At 41.9% G+C, this 18,507-nt stretch overlaps 1 protein-coding gene across 1 annotated transcript in view; it reads right to left on the minus strand.

The window, feature by feature from the left end:
- Positions 1-18,507, minus strand: part of LOC126474880 (THO complex subunit 1) — a 101,192-nt gene that overhangs the window by 61,661 nt on the left and 21,024 nt on the right. Inside the window, exon 7 of the mRNA XM_050102371.1 lies at positions 17,843-18,105. Coding sequence (XP_049958328.1) covers positions 17,843-18,105 — 263 coding nt within the window. The remainder of the gene's footprint in view (positions 1-17,842; positions 18,106-18,507) is intronic.

An 18,507-nucleotide genomic window follows, 5' to 3' on the forward strand; every position in this document is an offset into this window, starting at 1 on the left:
CACACTTCTACACTGATGTGTTGAAGAAGAACACTGCAGTGAGAGTTTACCTTAGTCAAAATCACTAAAATGTGCAGCACCAACAAAGTGTCTTCTGTCTCTTGCAGCTATGCCATGTACGCCACTATGGGTTTAGGTTGGCACTAGGTGCCTTGGTTGATCGTGCTTCTCGGCCATGAGGCGACATCTCGTGGGGTCATGGGACATCAGGAGGAGAGAGAGTCCTGGTGGTGGCAACAGAAGGAAGTGAATGGCGGATGCAGTGGAGTGCTGGAGTCTTGTGGAGGAGCAAATGACATAATGGAATGTTGGACATGAGTATAGCTCGCCAGCTGGACGTAAAGATTGCTTCTGTATGATGCAGTGTCCCTGCTGCAATCTGTTCAGCCAACGTTATCACCCGGCCGTTCCTGAATGTTTGGAGAATGTTAATTTAATGTAACTGGAAGGTATTTGTTCCTTACGTATTGTTTTGGTTCAGTTTAAAGTCAAAATATGATAACTAAAGTTTCCAGATACCATTTCTGGTCTGTTATGATAAATCCCTGTACTGGTCAGGACAAAGCATAGTGGTCAATAATTTTATTTACGTGTTATTTTTGTTCTAAGGCGTGTGGCCTGATATTATTACCTTGTAAATTTTTGGAGGTAATTACTGATAAAATGGCCAATGGAGCTCCAATCAATATTTTGCAGAAATTGAAGTAAGTGTTATTAAGATTACGAAGGGAATCCCAACTTCTGATTTCATGTATGAGAAGGGTCTTATATTTCTTTGGTGGCTTGTATACATGGTAGCTTACTTTTGAAATAAAATTTATTTTGACATATGTCATTGAACTCAGGTGAATGTTCCATTCGTATTCCTATCCGATGTTTCCATTAATGTGCTTCATTAGTGGTAGCAGAGCAAGTTCGATCGAGTACAGTGATATGTTGTAGGTAACTTGCTCATGTGTGCTGTACAGTGATTTGTTTCAGTTAAGTTGCTTACATAGGTTGCATTTTTTCAGAATGCCTGCTGAAGTCAGGGAAGTGGCTTATTTGAGATGGAGCGAACTGATCTATGAGTTACGTAGGCGTAAACCCAAGCCAAAAGGTACCATGTGGGAATTAACTGAATAGGTTCACCAAAACAGCCATTTACTGGTACATCAGATTACCGACCCCACAAAGGTAAGTCTGGTCACTGCCGCTATTGTTGGCACTTTCGAGGAAATGTTGGAGTTCATGCAGGGTGACATTGTTTGCACTCAAGAGTCAAGTGAGTAGGTTGCAACCATGGTTTAACCATTACTTAGACGGGATGAATGACCTGGTAGGTGTGGACAAGGCACAGGGACAATTTTTAATAACCTGCAGTAAGAGTATTCAGGAATAGTTGGAGGACCAGACTACGAATTATGGGGAAAGGACACGTGAATGTAGTCAAGCTGCTGCTGATGCAGGGGCAGGACAACTGTCCTTGACATGTTTTCAAAATTGCAAATCTTGTTGCAGGACAATTGGAATTTGTCACTAGATTCGGTTGATAGTATAATTGAGTTCTTTAATTTTTCTGTAGAATTTCAGAGGCAAGTAGTGGATATGCAATTTGATGATTTGGATGTCTCGAAGTTCTTGGGCAGGGCACTACTGCTACGGGAAGGGTGCATGCTGAACTAGTGAGATCATTAGAAGTAACATGCACTTGGAAACAACTAAGAGAAAGGATTTGTAGGTTAGTTCCTCCGAGGGCCCAATAATAATGGTATGAGTAAGGTATGTTCAAGCCACTAGTAGAGTATGTAGAGCGAGTAAAGAAAAGTGTGACAGCCCAAGAGTTAGTGTGTACTGAGGAACAGACGGTCTGACAGATTTTGGTTGGTTTGAATGTAGAGACTAGACAGAGGGCAATATTTTGTGGGACTCCTGTCACTTATGATTAGTTAGAAGTAACAATCAGGCACGTGCAGACCGCGGAGCTCATGGACACCCAATGGAGAGCATGGACCTGAGACAGGAGTTGTGAGGACCGTCGGTGAAGAAGGCTCCCGAAGTAGGCAGTCCAGGTGATGGGCAATTACACCAGCAAGGTGGAAGGTGAGTCTCCGAAATAATGTGTTGGCAGACGGGGACATGTGAGAAGGGAGTGTATGGGCATGGACAAGAGGGAACATAAATTATGACAACTATTGCAAGGTGAAGGGAAGTTAATTAGTTCTGTCAGAGAAGGAAAGTCACTGCAGTGAATAATGGTCTGGTTTGCACATTACTTGATTTGGGATGTTTGATACTGGACATTAATGAGAAGTGGTTCTGAGAACATGAGGCAGTGTGTAGATGGGGAAGTTTAGGAATTAATTCTGAAGGCTATTTGGTGGTGGACAGATTAAGTTTGGGCATGAAAGGGGTTTTGCGTGTTAAGGTCATGGTGAGAGATTATTTGTGGAAGATAAATATAAGAGTGATTGAGAACTTGGCAACAGAATGCATATTGAGAGACGATTTTATTGCTAAGACAGGCCTTATCCCTGGCTGGGCAAGGAAGCAGTTTTAATCCTCAACTTCTGCTTGGGTATTGTCAGCATGAGAAAAGGGGATTAATCACTATGACTGGTGACACTCAGACTCTGGAAGTGAAAGGAGGAGAAGCCCAAACTTCATTGGCCGGCCTACTGCATCACCTTGATAGTTTTCTTCAAGATGGCAATCAAGGCAGTATGTAAGGAATTCCCTGACGTGTTGACTGAAGAGACCTGATAAACTGCATATCACATTAAGCTGAGTGATCAGGTCCCAGTTAAGAAAGTGCCATATTGGTTTTTGCCCCAAAAAATGAAACGGTTAGAAGGAACATGTTGACAGGATATTAGACAAGAGGATGATACGTGCATCTAAGTCACCATATGCTGCCCTGATTAGTTTTGGTACCATAATGCCAACAGTGAGTTTCATCCGATTATGGAGTACCGTGATCTTAACAAGAAAGTTATTTTACGATTGGTGCCTTTGCCAGACTTGCATACATGTTTCGGGTGGTTCAAGGGGGCTAAGCTCTTTACAACCTTGGATTTGAATCAGGCATACAATAACATTCCCTTGGAAGATGGCTCAAAGACCATAACTGCCTTCACGACTGACTTGCATTTGAGTTCAACTGGGTCCCCTTTGGACTGGCCACTTGGGGGGAGCTGTCCTCTCCCAGCTCAAAGACGCTGTGTTTCCGGATATCAACTTTAAGTTTGTTTACCATTATTTGGATGATCCAGAAATATACAGTCAACTGGTGCATGAACATATTTAGCATTTGTGGGAGGTGTTTCGGTGACTGGGAGAGGCAGAGCTCATGGTTAATTCCTGTAATGTAGTTTTTGTCAGTGCGACTATGGAATTTTTGGGGTATATTGAATTGGGAGAGGGAATTTGCATTGACAACAAAAGTATAGAGGCGATTCAACAATTTCTTACTCCATGGAATGTTAAGGAGGTGGCAAGGTTCGTAGGCATCACAAACTTGTTCCGAAAACTCATTAACAGATTTGCCGAAATGATCTCCACTTACTGAGTTGCGCAAGAAAGGATGTAAGTTTGTGTGCAGACCATAACAGGATAGTTCATTTCGAGCATTAAAGGAGGCTTTACAATCAGCACCAGTGTTAGCTTTACTGGATTTCAATAGCAAATTCATCCTGCAGACTGGCACATTGGCATTAGATGTTGGGGCGAAACAGGAAGGGGGAAGGAGAGTGATGGCTTATGTCTCAAGAAGGCTGAATGATCTGGAGAAGAGGTACCGTATTTACTCGAATCTAAGCCGCACTCGAATCTAAGCCGCACCTGAAAAATGAGACTCGAAATCAAGGAAAAAAATTTTCCCGGTTCTAAGCCGCACCTGAAATTTGAAACTCGAAATTCAAGGGGAGATAAAAGTTTTAGGCCGCACCTCCAAATCGAAACTAAGTTGGTCCATTATGATATGAGACACAATTGAGGTTGAATGAATGACGATACAGCTACAGTAGTTTGGTTCGAGTCGTAAGCTTAGCAGTTAAGCTTTACCAGGTAGCCATTGCTATGCGTCAGGCGCTCCGTCCGTATTTATACGGGTACCCTTCCTTCTTCACGTGCTTCGTCTGGTTTGAATTGATTGCTTATTTTTCTTTGATCTGATAAGTGCCGTTATGTGTTTACGTCACTCTAAGCTGATAATGCATTACTGTACTGTGTCATGCATTGTTTGTCGCATTCTGATAATGAGTGTTTACGGCCTGTAGCCGCTTGCGGCTTGGCTTGCTCTTGTGCGCGGTTACTTACACTGCTGCTTTCTTTGATAATGATCAACAAGAACCAAATAATAGACTGCATATGATGGAAGATGCTCTGAACGAGAGTTTAGCGAACATTTTTCTCCGTTTGAAAATGTTTGCAGACGCCTCTTTAGTACATTATATTCTGCACAGAAATTAGTCATCTTAGATTTAAAAATCTAGTCAATTACCGTGCTTCATTTCTGACTGTATCACTATAAGAATAATACGAATATAAACATGACATGATTTGTGTATTCTTCCGTGTTTGCTGTGCTCTCGCTCTAGTTTCGTAGTTTAGTAGGCAGACAGGATTTAAATGAGACAGCAGCAAACACGAAAGAATACATGGCAAAATGTTTATATTCGTATTATTCCTATGGTGAAGAGAATACTGCATGTGATTCACAATTCATAAAAGTTCCTAGTAGCAACCATCTCTTTTCACAGGTAGGAAAAAATTCAGGACGTAAAGTTTCCCATATTGACAAACATCCCAAACAGTCTTGCCACTTGGATTTTTGTAGTACATTGAAATGCTGCTAGAAGATGAACAATACGAAATTTCTATTTACTTCGTTGGATAATGTATGAAAGTGCAGTGGTCGAAACTCGGAGCGGAGAAAATAGCTCGTTTTCCACCTTTTTTTTTAAATTTATTTACTGACGAAGAGGTTTTGGCGCCAGTATTTATCTTTGTGCCTGCAAAACATGTCTGTTGTAGCGCTACATATATTTGATGGCAGAAGTTAGTTGTGGCGGCACCTACCAACATTTTTCAGAACTTCCGCTTACTTTGCACTCGATTCTAAGCCGCAGGCGGTTTTTTGGATTACAAAAACCGGAAAAAAAGTGCGGCTTAGATTCGAGTAAATACGGTACTCCATCTATGGACTGGAAGCTTGGCAGTGCTTTTCAGTATGGAGAAATTCAGAAGTTCATTCTCGAAACTGTCAACCAGGAACTTAGCTGGGTGTTAGCTAGGCCAAGGAGGACTGGTCGCATAGCAAGATGGGCAATGCAGATTTTGGCATTCAAATTCGAAGTTAACGGTATCCACAGTTTGGAAAATATTGTAGTGGATGGCTTAAGCCATATGTTTGGCGAGGACAAAGAGGACAGAGAAGACAAAAGCCAGGCAGATTTGTGGGGGAAGCCACGATTGTGTCAATCCTTACTCAGATACCTCAGTTGTCCCGCGGCATCAGGGACTTCCATGTTGGCCGACCAGTCATTGTATTGTCCGTAGTGCAGAGGTCCAGCATTTTTGGGATTATCGGAGCAGTCTCTTTTGCTGCAGTGGTGTCATCCTTTTGTACAGTTATTCAGACGTTCCCTGGGTGGTCATACCACACGCATTGTGCCGCTGTGCCCTCGACCTCCTCCACACTGGCCATTGGGGCATCATCGTCACTAAACAGCTGGCCCGCTGACACCTTTATTGGCAGGGTTTGGATAAAGACATTGCCTCCCTCATGTCAGCATGCAACACATGCCAAACATGCCAAGGCAGCACCCTGCACCAGTATTTTTAATGGCCGAATGCAGCTGCTCCATGGGAATGTCTCCATTTGGATTTCGCAGGGCCTTTCATGGTTCTCAGTAGCTCATACAGATCATGTCGGAATACCCTTATGTCTCCTGCATGATGAACACTACTTCTGCTGAGACTACCAAAGTTCTCCGGTGCCTCTTTGTTGCCGAGGGACTCCCCAAAATGATCGTTACAGATACTGGTCCACAGTTTACTTCGACCAAGTTTAAGCAATGCTATACTGCCAATGGAATTTCCTGCATCCATACTGCCCAATTTCACCCTGCGTCAAACGGCCGGACAGAACATTTTGTGTGGGTGTTCAAGACCCAGCTTGATAAGCTACTGAGCCATTACCTGCTGGAGGAGGCCATTCTTCTTTTTTTTGGCTACACAACACACTGCCCCCATGCTGGTAAAAGTGCAGCAGAGGTACTTCAAGTTGATCATTCCACTCTCCCTTATCTGTCCTTGTTCCTGAGACTTCTCACCCTCCCGCCCGCACTCTGGTGCACTCCTTCCACATCAGTCAGGAGGTCTGAGTGTGGATCTCTCATCCATGGGCGTGCTGGGCACCTGCAGTCATCACCAAGCTCTGCCGCCAGGCAATGGCATCTCTCTGTTGGGCCAACAGTTCCACAGCCTGCTCGCACCTCAACCATCTCCGACCCCGTCTAGAGGACCACGACACCCCAGAGGAGCTGCCAGTACCTATCACTGGCCGCCCTGTGATGGAACCTCTGCTTCTGCCTCCGCATCTGTCACTGTCTCTGCCAACAGCTTCCCCTGTTGCATCACCGCCTCCTGCCCCTGCCGTCCACGAACTCATGGACGTCAAACAGGACACCCCAGATCCTATGGATGTTTGTGGTGCTGTGCATTCTTTTTTCGAAGGGGAGAAATGTCATTTCGGCCCCTTATCATTTAGAGGGCCCACACAATTGACAAGCAAGATGGGCTGCCGACCTACCTTCAAGAGCGCAGAGCGAAACATCGCCAAAGGATATAAACAATAACTGACTTTCTGAATAAACACAGAACTACTTCGCCAGACAACATGTGACAGTGTTCCACCAACTGTAAATCATGTGACTGATTTAGCACTCCGCCGACTCGGCCTTATAAGCACGCCTGGACAGTCAGACCGGCAGTGTTTACCTACCACTAGGGACAGCTCTGGCCAGTACTTACACCGGCTCTAGCATAGTATACACTCACTGTAGCATTCAGTAATACGTTGTATCTTGTAATTGGTGGAGTAGATTTTGATCATTATTTTCTTTCATTGTCTTGTTTCCTTATCTAGTTTTGTCACCACAAGAATTGTGGGGTTTTCTTGTGGTTCTTGTGTTTGACAATTAGTGCATGTCAAGAAGCATTTTTTTAAATTATAATAAAGTGTGTTCAAACTTGACTGTTTCTTCTTTCCTGCCAACTGCAGAACACTACAGATGCCTTTACAAAGTGTGTCTGGTTATTACCTGTTCAGGGAGCAACTGCACAGATGGTCGAACAGAAGTTACAAGATATATTTGGGACCTTTGGACCACCCCAAACCCTGGTTATGGATAATGTGACCACCTTTACTGGACATCAGTTCAGACAGTTCTGCCTTGTGATGGGTATTTGCCACATAACTGTGACCCACTATTATTATAACCCCTCCTATGCTAAGAGGTTGAATAGGATCTCAAAGCTGCCTTAATCGCCTGCCATAGTGCAGATCAAGGGCGATGGGATCACTCACTGACCTGGTTGTCGATGGTGTTTAGCACCGCCTGCCTTGAGAGCCATTAGTCTACACCTGCCGGCTTGCTTCTGGAATATCAGTTGGCCACTCCACTGTGGAATTCATCATCCATTGAGGGCTTTTTACCTGAAGGGAAGGATGTACAGCAGGTAGTTGCACAGTAGACGCATGCCACGAGGTGTATCCAGGAGGTGCATAGAAAGCCAGCCATGCGATGCAGTAAGTGGCAGCGGCCCAACTCTTATAAGGTCGGGGACACAGTCTGGGTCCATAATTTTCAAGGGGTGAGTAAGGCCTCAGACAAGATTGCCAATAAATTGCTACCCCGATTTAATGGGCCTTTTGAGACCCGGGAGTTCCTGATACCAGTTACCATCCGTCTAAAGAAACATGAAATAGGTAAAGAGGTACGGGTATGTTTGTCACAGATAAAGCCAGGTCCTGAGGGCTAAAAGATGACTTCCTTCCCTTCTTTGGGCTCGGCGGGTCGCCGAAAGAGGGGGGGGGGAGTATGTGCTGTGTACGGCACTATGGGTTTAGGTTGTCACTAGCCGCCTAGGTTGGTCTTGCTTCCTCTCGGCAGTGAGGCGACCTCTCGTGGGTTTATGGGACATTAGGAAGAGAGAGTCCCGCTGGTGGCGCAAGGAGGAAGTGAGCGGTGGATGCAAAGGGGTGCTGGACTAGTGTTGTAGACGAGCAAGTGGTGTACCAGAATGATGGACTTGAGTATAAGTCACCGGCTTGAAGTGAGGATTTCTTCTGAATGACGCAGTGTCACTGAACACTGTGTCCAGTCAATGTTACCACCTGGCCCACTTTATGTTCATTCGACTGCAGTGTGCCACTTATGGATGACAGATTTGTTTCCTGTGGGACTTGAATTATGTACCCAAAGGCAAACTGGTTTTCAGGGTGCTTATTAACGAACAAGAATAAAGTTGTTGTATGAGGAGGTCATGTGTGGATATTGATACTAACTACTATTCACAAACTGGCTTTCTGCACTATCACTGTTTATAGAAGTACATGTGTTTATGTGTTGTGTGTTGCTGGTGTCTACTAGTGCCTAGTGCCCTGTTGCAAGTGCAATTTGAGATTTTTTTTTTTTTTTTTAAATATGGCTGGTACGATCCATATTCGAGGTTTGGGTGAAAGGGGAGTGCCGCTAGGGATCCAAACCTACATACTAGCATATATCGAGGTATGGGTTGTTACCTCTTTGTGTAATCCTGTTCCTGACTGTTTGAAGTATGTTAATTTAATGTCCCTGGAAGGTATTTGTTTCTTACGTATAGTGTTGGTTTAATTTAAAGTCAAAATATTTCCAGGTATCAAGTCTTGTTGGTTATGATAAATCCCTAAACCGGAGAGGATGAAGCATAGTGGTTAATAATTTTATTTGTATGTTGTGTTTGTTCTAAGGCATGTGGCCTGCTATTCTTAATCTGTATATTTTCTGGGAGTAATTACTGATAAAACGACCAATGGAGCTCCAATCAATATTTTGTGCAACTGAAGTACATGTTACTAAGATTATTATGGGAACCCCTCCTCTTGATTTCGTATATGAGAAGCGTCATATGTTGTCTTTCATGTATTGTGTACATAGTAGCTTACTTATGTAACAAAATTTATTTTGACATATGTCACTGAACTCAATCAAATGCTCCATTCGCTCCTGTCCAATGTTTCCATTAATGCACTTCACAACTAACAATGCTCAACAATATCTGTCGAAACTTCAGAAACTATAGTGACCTGAAGTGACAATATTCCATAATTTACCACAGCAAATTCTGCATTTCTTCAACCAAAATTGGCTGTGGAAGAAATGTGTTGCATTACTTATTGAACATCCCTCTTATATAGAGAGTGAGGGCAGTCCCATCACACTCCCTCACACATTCCTGATGATACCCCTGTCTCTGATGAACACTTTATGTTGAGGACAACATACTGAGTTCTATTACTTAAGAAGCCTTTGAGCCACTCATATGTCTGGGAACCACACACAAGCGATACTTTCTTAATCTTCGCTGATTTGTGGACAGAAGCTTTTCTCTTTTTTGTTATATTCAGACCCAGAATGTTCAAGTATTCTGCAGCAAGTATTCTGCAGCAAACTGATGTCAGTGACATTGGTCTGTAATTATGTGGGTTCATCATTTTATCTTTCTTATATACAAGAGTCTCTACACTTTTTCCAGTCACTTGGGACTTTGCGCTGGGCAAGAAATTCGTGGTAAATGCAAGCTCAGTAAGGGGTAAATGCCTCACAGTACTTGCTGTAAAACCAAACTGGGACTCCATCTGCATGTGATGACTTACTTTCAACTCTTTCAGTTGCTTCTCTACACCAGGGAAACCTCTTATTATGTCCTCCATGCAACAGTCAAACAACTGTATGTTTGCATGATCCTGCTGGATGAATGATTTCTTAAATGTGAAATCTGAAACTTCAGCATTCCTTTTGCTGTCTTCTATTACCACCCCAAACAGGTCAACAAGTGACTGGATGGAAGACTTTGACATCTTAATGAGTTTACATATGACCAGAACTTTCTTAGGTTCTTGGCAATATCTTTCACTAAGATATAACAGCTGATCATCTAATGGATGCATGAATTTCTACTAAATTTTGGCTGTCAACATTTTTATTTATTTATTTTTAATGAGAGTGCAACAATCTCTGTTTCCTCAGCATTTTCTGAATTTAATTATTAAACCATGGTGAGTCTTTTCCATTCTCAATCCACTTACATGGCACATGTGTCTCCAGGGCACAATTTACAATTTTTTAACTTGGCCCATAATTCCTCTGCATCAATTATAATGGAACTAAATGATGTCCACTCATTGTCTAAGTGGGACGCTAACAACTGCTTATCAGAATTTTCTACCAACAATACTCTCCTAGCCTTCTTGATGTATTTATTAACTTCAATACCCATTCCTGTGTCTATACTGACACAGTTGATAAGGTCAGGCCTGTTTATAACTACACATTCTAAAATATGAGGGTGGTTTGAAAAGTTCTCAGAATGGAATAGAAAAAAGTACTTACATCACTGAAACTTTTTTTTATTTTTCAATGTAGTCTCCTTGTACGAGGGCAGTTCAATAAGTAATGCAACACATTTTTTTTCTCGGCCAATTTTGGTTGAAAAAACCGGAAATTTCTTATGGAATATTTTCAAACATTCCTGCTTCGTCTCGTATAGTTTCATTGACTTCTGACAGGTGGCAGCACTGTACGGAGCTGTTAAAATGGCGTCTGTTTGCGTTGCAAACAACAGGGAGTGATCGAGTTTCTTTTGGCGGAAAACCAGGGCATCTCAGATATTCATAGATAGGAGGACATAGATATTCTACGGTGATCTGGCAGTGGACAAAAGCACGGTGAATCGTTGGGCAAAGCGTGTGTCATCATCGCCGCAAGGTCAAGCAAGACTGTCTGATCTCCCGCGTGCGGGCCGGCCGTGCACAGCTGTGACTCCTGCAATGGCGGAGCATGCGAACACACTCGTTCGAGATGATCGACGGATCACCATCAAACAACTCAGTGCTCAACTTGACATCTCTGTTGGTAGTGCTGTCACAATTGTTCACCAGTTGGGATATTCAAAGGTTTGTTCCTGTTGGGTCCCTCGTTGTCTAACCGAACACCATAAAGAGCAAAGGAGAACCATCTGTGCGGAATTGCTTGCTCGTCATGTGGCTGAGGGTGACAATTTCTTGTCAAAGATTGTTACAGGCGATGAAACATGGGTTCATCACTTCGAACCTGAAACAAAACGGCAATCAATGGAGTGGCGCCACACCCACTCCCCTACCAAGAAAAAGTTTAAAGCCATACCCTCAGCCGGTAAAGTCATGGTTACAGTCTTCTGGGACGCTGAAGGGGTTATTCTGTTCGATGTCCTTCCCCATGGTCAAACGATCAACTCTGAAGTGTATTGTGCTACTCTTCAGAAATTGAAGAAACGACTTCAGCGTGTTCGTAGGCACAAAAATCTGAACGAACTTCTCCTTCTTCATGACAACGCAAGACCTCACACAAGTCTTCGCACCCAAGAGGAGCTCACAAAACTTCAGTGGACTGTTCTTCCTCATGCACCCTACAGCTCCGATCTCGCACCGTCGGATTTCCATATGTTTGGCCCAATGAAGGACACCGTGGGAGGCACTACGCGGATGATGAAGAAGTTATTGATGCAGTACGACGTTGGCTCCGACATCGACCAGTGGAATGGTACCGTGCAGGCATACAGGCCCTCATTTCAAGGTGGCGTAAGGCCGTAGCATTGAATGGAGATTACGTTGAAAAACAGTGTTGTGTAGCTAAAAGATTGGGGAATAACCTGGTGTATTTCAATGCTGAATAAAACAACCCCTGTTTCAGAAAAAAATGTGTTGCATTACTTATTGAACTGCCCTCGTATATGAACACAAATAAATGTACAAGTCTGAGAATTACAATTGTCCTGCGCATAGTCTAACTTGCAATAAATCAGCTTTGGTAGTTAGTTCCTCTAGCAGATATTGTAATTAACATACTGTGTTTTCCCTTCAAAAGGAGTACATAGTGTCTACATTTATCATAATTTAACTATGTTTTCCAGTTTGTTGATGGCTATAATTAATCTCAAAAAGTTTTAGGAAACTAATAATTTTTACCACAGGTTTTTCTGTTGCCTTAATAGAAATCTCATCTTAACAATGTAGGAAAAGACAGATTGCTACTTACTGTACTTGCTTCAATTCTTGTAGAAATTTAGTAATTTTTTAGCTCAACAAATTAAAAAATGGTCAGCAGGCTTATTTTAAACCTATTTGACACTGCCCTGTAATACATTACACCAAGCATGAAGCAGCCACACAAGTCTTGTTCTCAAACGCCACACTAGTCCTGCTCTCAAACACAGGGTGACTTGGTTGACATTCGTAAGCAGCTGGAAATTGCCCTAACTACTGTCAAATGATTGGCAACTGCTGTGAATCAGTGCAGTAGAAGAACTTCCGAGTCATGTACCTGTGGTGCCAGTGTCAAAGGTACATCAAATACTGTACTCTCCTGTGGATACTGTCTCCTCCGCAGAAAGTATGGGATCTGTCATTACTCATCCACTTGACTGCAAGTGGTGTGTCAATGGTAGATGTAGGCTTCCAGTAAAGAGTAGATTGGGACCAGGGAGGACTCAGGGTGTTATTCCAATTCCCATAACCAACAAGTTCGAGGTGCTGTCTATTGCTGAAACTGAGCCAGTGGTACTCACTTCACCTGCTTTGGGGAAACATGTTTTGTCCTGTTTCAAGAAGAAGCAAATGTCTAAGGGTAAGAGTCTATTAATTGTCAGCAGTTTAAATTCATGGTAAATGATGGTACCCCTCATGGAAAAGGCAGCAAGTGACAGGAAAGGACACCACATGCACTCTGTGTGTAAGCTTGGGACCTCATTCAACATGTTGAAGAGGCTATTCCAGCAGCCACTGAGGGAATAAGGTGCAACCAACTGCGGATTGTAGTGCATGTTGGAACAAATGATGCCTGTTGTCTGGGCTCTAAGGTCATACTTGGGTCATTCCAGTGACTGACAGAGTAGTTTGAAAAGACCAACCTTGTATATGGAGTTTCAGTGAAGCTGAAAACTTGTAGCATTGTCCTCAGAAGTGCTCGTGGCCCTGTGGTGCTGAGTCAAATGGAAGGACTGTACCAGAGACTTCGAAGTTTCTGTGACAAGCTAGACTGTGACTTTCTGGACTTGCGCCATAGTGTTCAGAACTGTAGGGTCCCCTAACTGGGTCAGGCATGCACTACACATCCATGGCTGCTACCCAGGCACGTGACTGTGTGTGGGGCACACTCAAGGTTTTTTTAATTTTTTTTTTACATTTGGTGACTCTCCATCCATTCCAGATAATGGCAGCAATGGGAGGCCCTGAAGTATAAATGTAAGATCCAAAATAATGCCCCCCCGCCCCAAGGCAAGAATATTAAAATCCTGTAAGTGAACTGCCGAAGCATTTGCGACAAAATATCAGAGTCTGAAGTGCTCCTGAAGAGTGAAGTTCATGTGATACTAAAAACAGAAAGTTGGCTGAAACCTGAAATTAACAGCAGTGAGAGTTTTGGGTAAAATTTAAGTGTTTATCGAAAGGATAAGCTAATGGGGAATTAAGGTGGTGCAATTGCAGTAGACAAAAAACCTCAGACCCATCAAAACTGAAACTGAAGCTGCATGTGAGATTGTTTCAGCAAGACTCTGTATAAGGGGTGGGCATAAAATGGTAATGAGATCTTTGTATCACTCACCAGACTCATCTCCTGATATAACTGAAAACTTTAGATATAACTGAAAACTTTAGAGAAAACCTCAGTTCCCTTATACGTAAGTTCCCTTATCATACTGTAGTCATTGGTGGAGACTTTAAACATCCAACAATCAATTGGGAAAATAACAATTTTGCTAGTGGGGGGAGGGGGCTTGATAAGACATCCCTAATGAATTCCAAAATGGAATGTACCACACATCTGGCTCCAACTACCATTCTGCGTTCCAAGCCTGTTAATTCTTGTTGTGTGGCCACAATCATGTCGGAAACCTATTCACATGAATCACCCAAGTACAAATGAACTGCCTTTTTATACCTTGTGTACGCAACACTACTCTCATCTGTATGTGTACATATCACTGTCACATGACTTTTGTCATCTCATAGTATATGAGACAAGAAATATACCCCCAGACTTCAGAAAGAATGCAATAATTCCAATTCCAGAGAAGGCAGGTGCTGACAGATGTGAATACTACAGAACCATCAGCTTAATAAGCCATGTTTGCAAAACGTTGACATGAAATATTTGCAGAAGAATGGAAAAACTGATAGAAGTCAACCTCTGGGGAGACCCATTTGTATTCCACAAAAATGTAGGAACACACAAGGCAATACAACTCCTACATCTTATCTTAGACAATCAACTAAAGAAAAGCAAACCCACATTTATTACTTTATAGATTTGAAAAAAGCATTTGAAAATGTAGACTGGAATACTCACTTTGAAATTCTAAATAGCAGTGATAAAATACAAGGAGCAAAATGCTATTTACAATTTGCACAGAAACCAGATTACAACTGTAAGAGTTGAAGGACATGAGAGGGAAGTCATAAATGAGGAGGGGGTAATACAGGGTTGTAGCCTATCATTGATGTTATTCAATCTATACACTAAGCAAGCTGTGGAGGAAACCAAGGTGATATTTGGAAATTGAATTAAAACTCACAAAAAAGGAGATATAATTTTCAAGGTTTGCTGATGACAATGTAACTCTGTTGGAGATGGCCAAGAACTTGGAAGAACAGTTGAATGGAATGGATAATTGTAAGATGAACATCAATAAAAGTAAAACAAGAGTAATGAAATATATTTGAATTATATCAGCTGATTCTGAGAAAATTAGATTAGGAAATAGGACAATACAAGTAGCAGATGAGTCTTGCTATTTGGGCAGCAAAATGACTAATGATAGCCAATTCAGAAAAGACTGACAACAGCAAGAAAAGAATTTCTGAACAAGAGATATTTGTTCACATTTAATATCAACTGAAGTGTTAGGAATTCTTTTCTTAAAATATTTTCTGGAGAGTACCCTTGTACAGTCAGTTCAGTATGAAAGTGTGTCAGTTCAGTATGAAAGCGCATGCCATAATTTTAAACGTAACGTCCGAAGCGACATCTCTGGTAGTGGTCTCGAATCTGTAATCAATGTGCACAGTGGACAGATAAACAGTGTGAGAGTTGAATGTTTTGTTTTGCCAGTTGCAGTTTAAAATGAGTGCAAAATATTTGAAGCATCACTTATTTATATTTATATACTTATCAAAAATGCCTTCTGAAGCCCGTTAAGGAGCTATTTGGTTCAAATGAGGACAATGATCCGAAACATCACAGTCGTTTTCTGTACAGTTTGGAAACAAAACAATGAGGTGTCCAAGATGAATTGGCCTGCAATGTCTCTGGATGCAAATACAATCGAAAATATTTGGTTGTGTATTAAAGTGAAGCTTAAAGGAAAGCCAATATGTATACTTTAAAGCAGCTGTCATGTCAGATCAGGACGATACGGAGATTGTTACCAAGAGAATACACAGAAAATCTCATGAAAAGCATGCCAAAAACGTACCAAGCTATAATCAATAATGGCGGCCATAACTATTAAGTAGTTGTGCAATATGTATTTTCATGTAAACGTATAATCATAATAGTGTCTTTTAATTATAACAGTGTCGTTTATTTCATACAGATAACAGCGTACAATTTCTTTTGGAACTGACTGTATGTATGTGAAATGTGAGTAATAAACAGTTCAGGCAAGAAGAGAATAGAAGCTTTCGAAATATGCTACAGAATAATGCTGAACGTTAGTTGAACAGATCGAATAACAAGTGAGGAGGTACTGAACTGATTTGGAGAAAAAGAAATTCATGGCACAACGTGACTGAAATAAGTGATTAGTTTATAGGACACATCCTCAGGCATCAAGGAATTGTCAGTTTGGTAATGGAAGGATATGTGGGGTGGGTAAAAACAGTAGAGGGAGATCAAAGCTTGAATGCAGTAAGCAGGTTCAGAGTGATGAAATCTTGGTAGTTACGCAGAGATAGAGAGATAAACTGAAGTCGACCCCCTGCCTTCCCTACAACAACCTTACGTGCTCTATCCATATGATTCTAACCATGTCATCTTGTAATCTCCTACAGTCACCCAACAATGACACTTTTCCATACACTAAACTGACATCATCAAACAGTCGAAAATTGCTGCTCACCCTATCCATCAGACAGTTAAGTACACAGAGAATAAGAATGATTCTGTCGTACTACCCTGGAGCTCTCCTGACAAAATCCTCCTCTCTGATGAACACTTGCCATCCTGCACAACACACTGGGCTCCATTGCTGAAAAAAATCTTTACGCCACATTCGTTTCTATGAAACTATTCTGTATGCTTGGACCTCTGTTAACAGAGCTGGTGGACAGCTGGTTGGTTGTCATACTGACATAAAAAGTTGTGCTGTGATTACAGCAGAGTTGATATACGACATGGCTGCTTTCAGAGTTGGTTCTGCAAGAATGAATGACCACGGTCAAACTGTGGCCAAGAACAAAGTAGATCAACTAGTGGCACAACATGCAGCTGAGCACTACATGCTCAATTTCAATGGCTGCTTCACAACCTGGGCCACCTGACCCCTCCCCTCCACTACCTGTTTCTCTGAGCTGCACAGATGGGAGTGACCCTTGCAACAAGCCTTTGCTCCCATAATTGTCGTCGCTTCAATCTCTCGTAACCCACTGCCCCCATACCTTCCAGCCAATAGTTTCCCCTACCTCTGTCCTATCGCGCCCTCCCAGTTCGCATATCCAAGTCACCTACAATGAGTACCACTCCCCATGAGCCTCTACAAACATGCACCACATGCCTAGTCCATATACTGAGCCACTAGCTACCCATCCCCAACCCCTCATCCTGCCTCCTGCCACACTCCCCCTCCACCCTTATACACCCCCACCCCATATGTGAGGGTGGAGGAAGGGAGGGAGGGGGGAGGGGAGGGTTCTCTCTATAGCTCGAGGAAGCAGTCATTGTGAAAAGTACCTCAGCATCATTTTTCAGTCTTTAAGAACACAATGAATTACTAGAAAAAATTTAATGTCCTGTCATCTAAATTTATGCGGAGAGCTGCACTTGTAAAAAGCCTTTTACTTTCCTTGTGAGTTATGGAAGATGGAAAATCAAGAAGGGAAAAAATAAACATCCAACACATTCTTCTTTCTAAATTTAACACAGGAGCAAACTCAGCACTGTCAGTTTACAACAACTAGCTATGCACAAGGAGGATTACACCAGAAAAAAGCATAACATTAAAATAGTTTGTGGTTTGAAACAGGGTCATGTTAATGTGAGTAAACCACCAAGTTCAAAAAGATAATTAGGCTTTGATGAAAATGTCCTGAATTCTCTAACCTACGACAATCCATGTCCATCAAACTAAGGAGCTACAGATGCAATGAACTGTTACCAGTCAATCATTGGTGACATTTACGTTTCATGGGCAATGATGAAAAATTTATATACGACTAAGACAAACATTAACTGAAATTAGTGAATGTCCATTTGTGCAGTTTTCAGCACAATATCAGCATAGGTATGAAATTCAACCCATATTCTAAATAATTTCTGGATATGAAACAATGATAACAACTTACGACTTAAATTTAACTGGTGATTCCAGGTACTGAAAGACAATAAGAAATTGCACAAGGACATAACGGCGAAAGTTTGAATCACTCAGCTGCAATTCAAGCAATTTCTGATTGGTCAGAAATTTGGCAAAATAATTTGGTGTCTTGTCAGAATTTATATCTGCTCCCAATGCTGCAGGTACTGCTTGATAGCTGCGTCTGTTCTTCTTCCCCTGGTTGTCATCTAGTTTGAAACTGCTAAATGCCAACAGAACATTTGTGGCATGCTGTCAACAAAAGAAAATAGTAATTACTATTTATATAACGCCCACTGAAATTATCGTAGGCACATTCTGAAACAATAACAACCAAGTACACAAGAGAATTTACTACTTTTTGTTTTTTGTTTTCTTGAAACATTATAAATTCTCCCTTCCTACTTTCTTAATTATTAAATAAGTCACACACACACACACACACACACACACACACACACACACACACACACACACCTTTACCGATTTGCTTCGAGTTAATCTACAGGGGGTGTTGATAAGTTCTTAGCTTCTCCTAGTTAAAACTGATGTAGATTAATTCTGATATTTTGGCGTTAAACGTCTTCCTTTACATTACTTGTGATAGATGATTGGATAGCAGTAACATTGGTTTTTATTTTTCTGGTTTTTTCT

The sequence above is a fragment of the Schistocerca serialis genome, chromosome 4, assembly GCF_023864345.2.
Source record: "Schistocerca serialis cubense isolate TAMUIC-IGC-003099 chromosome 4, iqSchSeri2.2, whole genome shotgun sequence".
NCBI lineage: Eukaryota > Metazoa > Arthropoda > Insecta > Orthoptera > Acrididae > Schistocerca > Schistocerca serialis.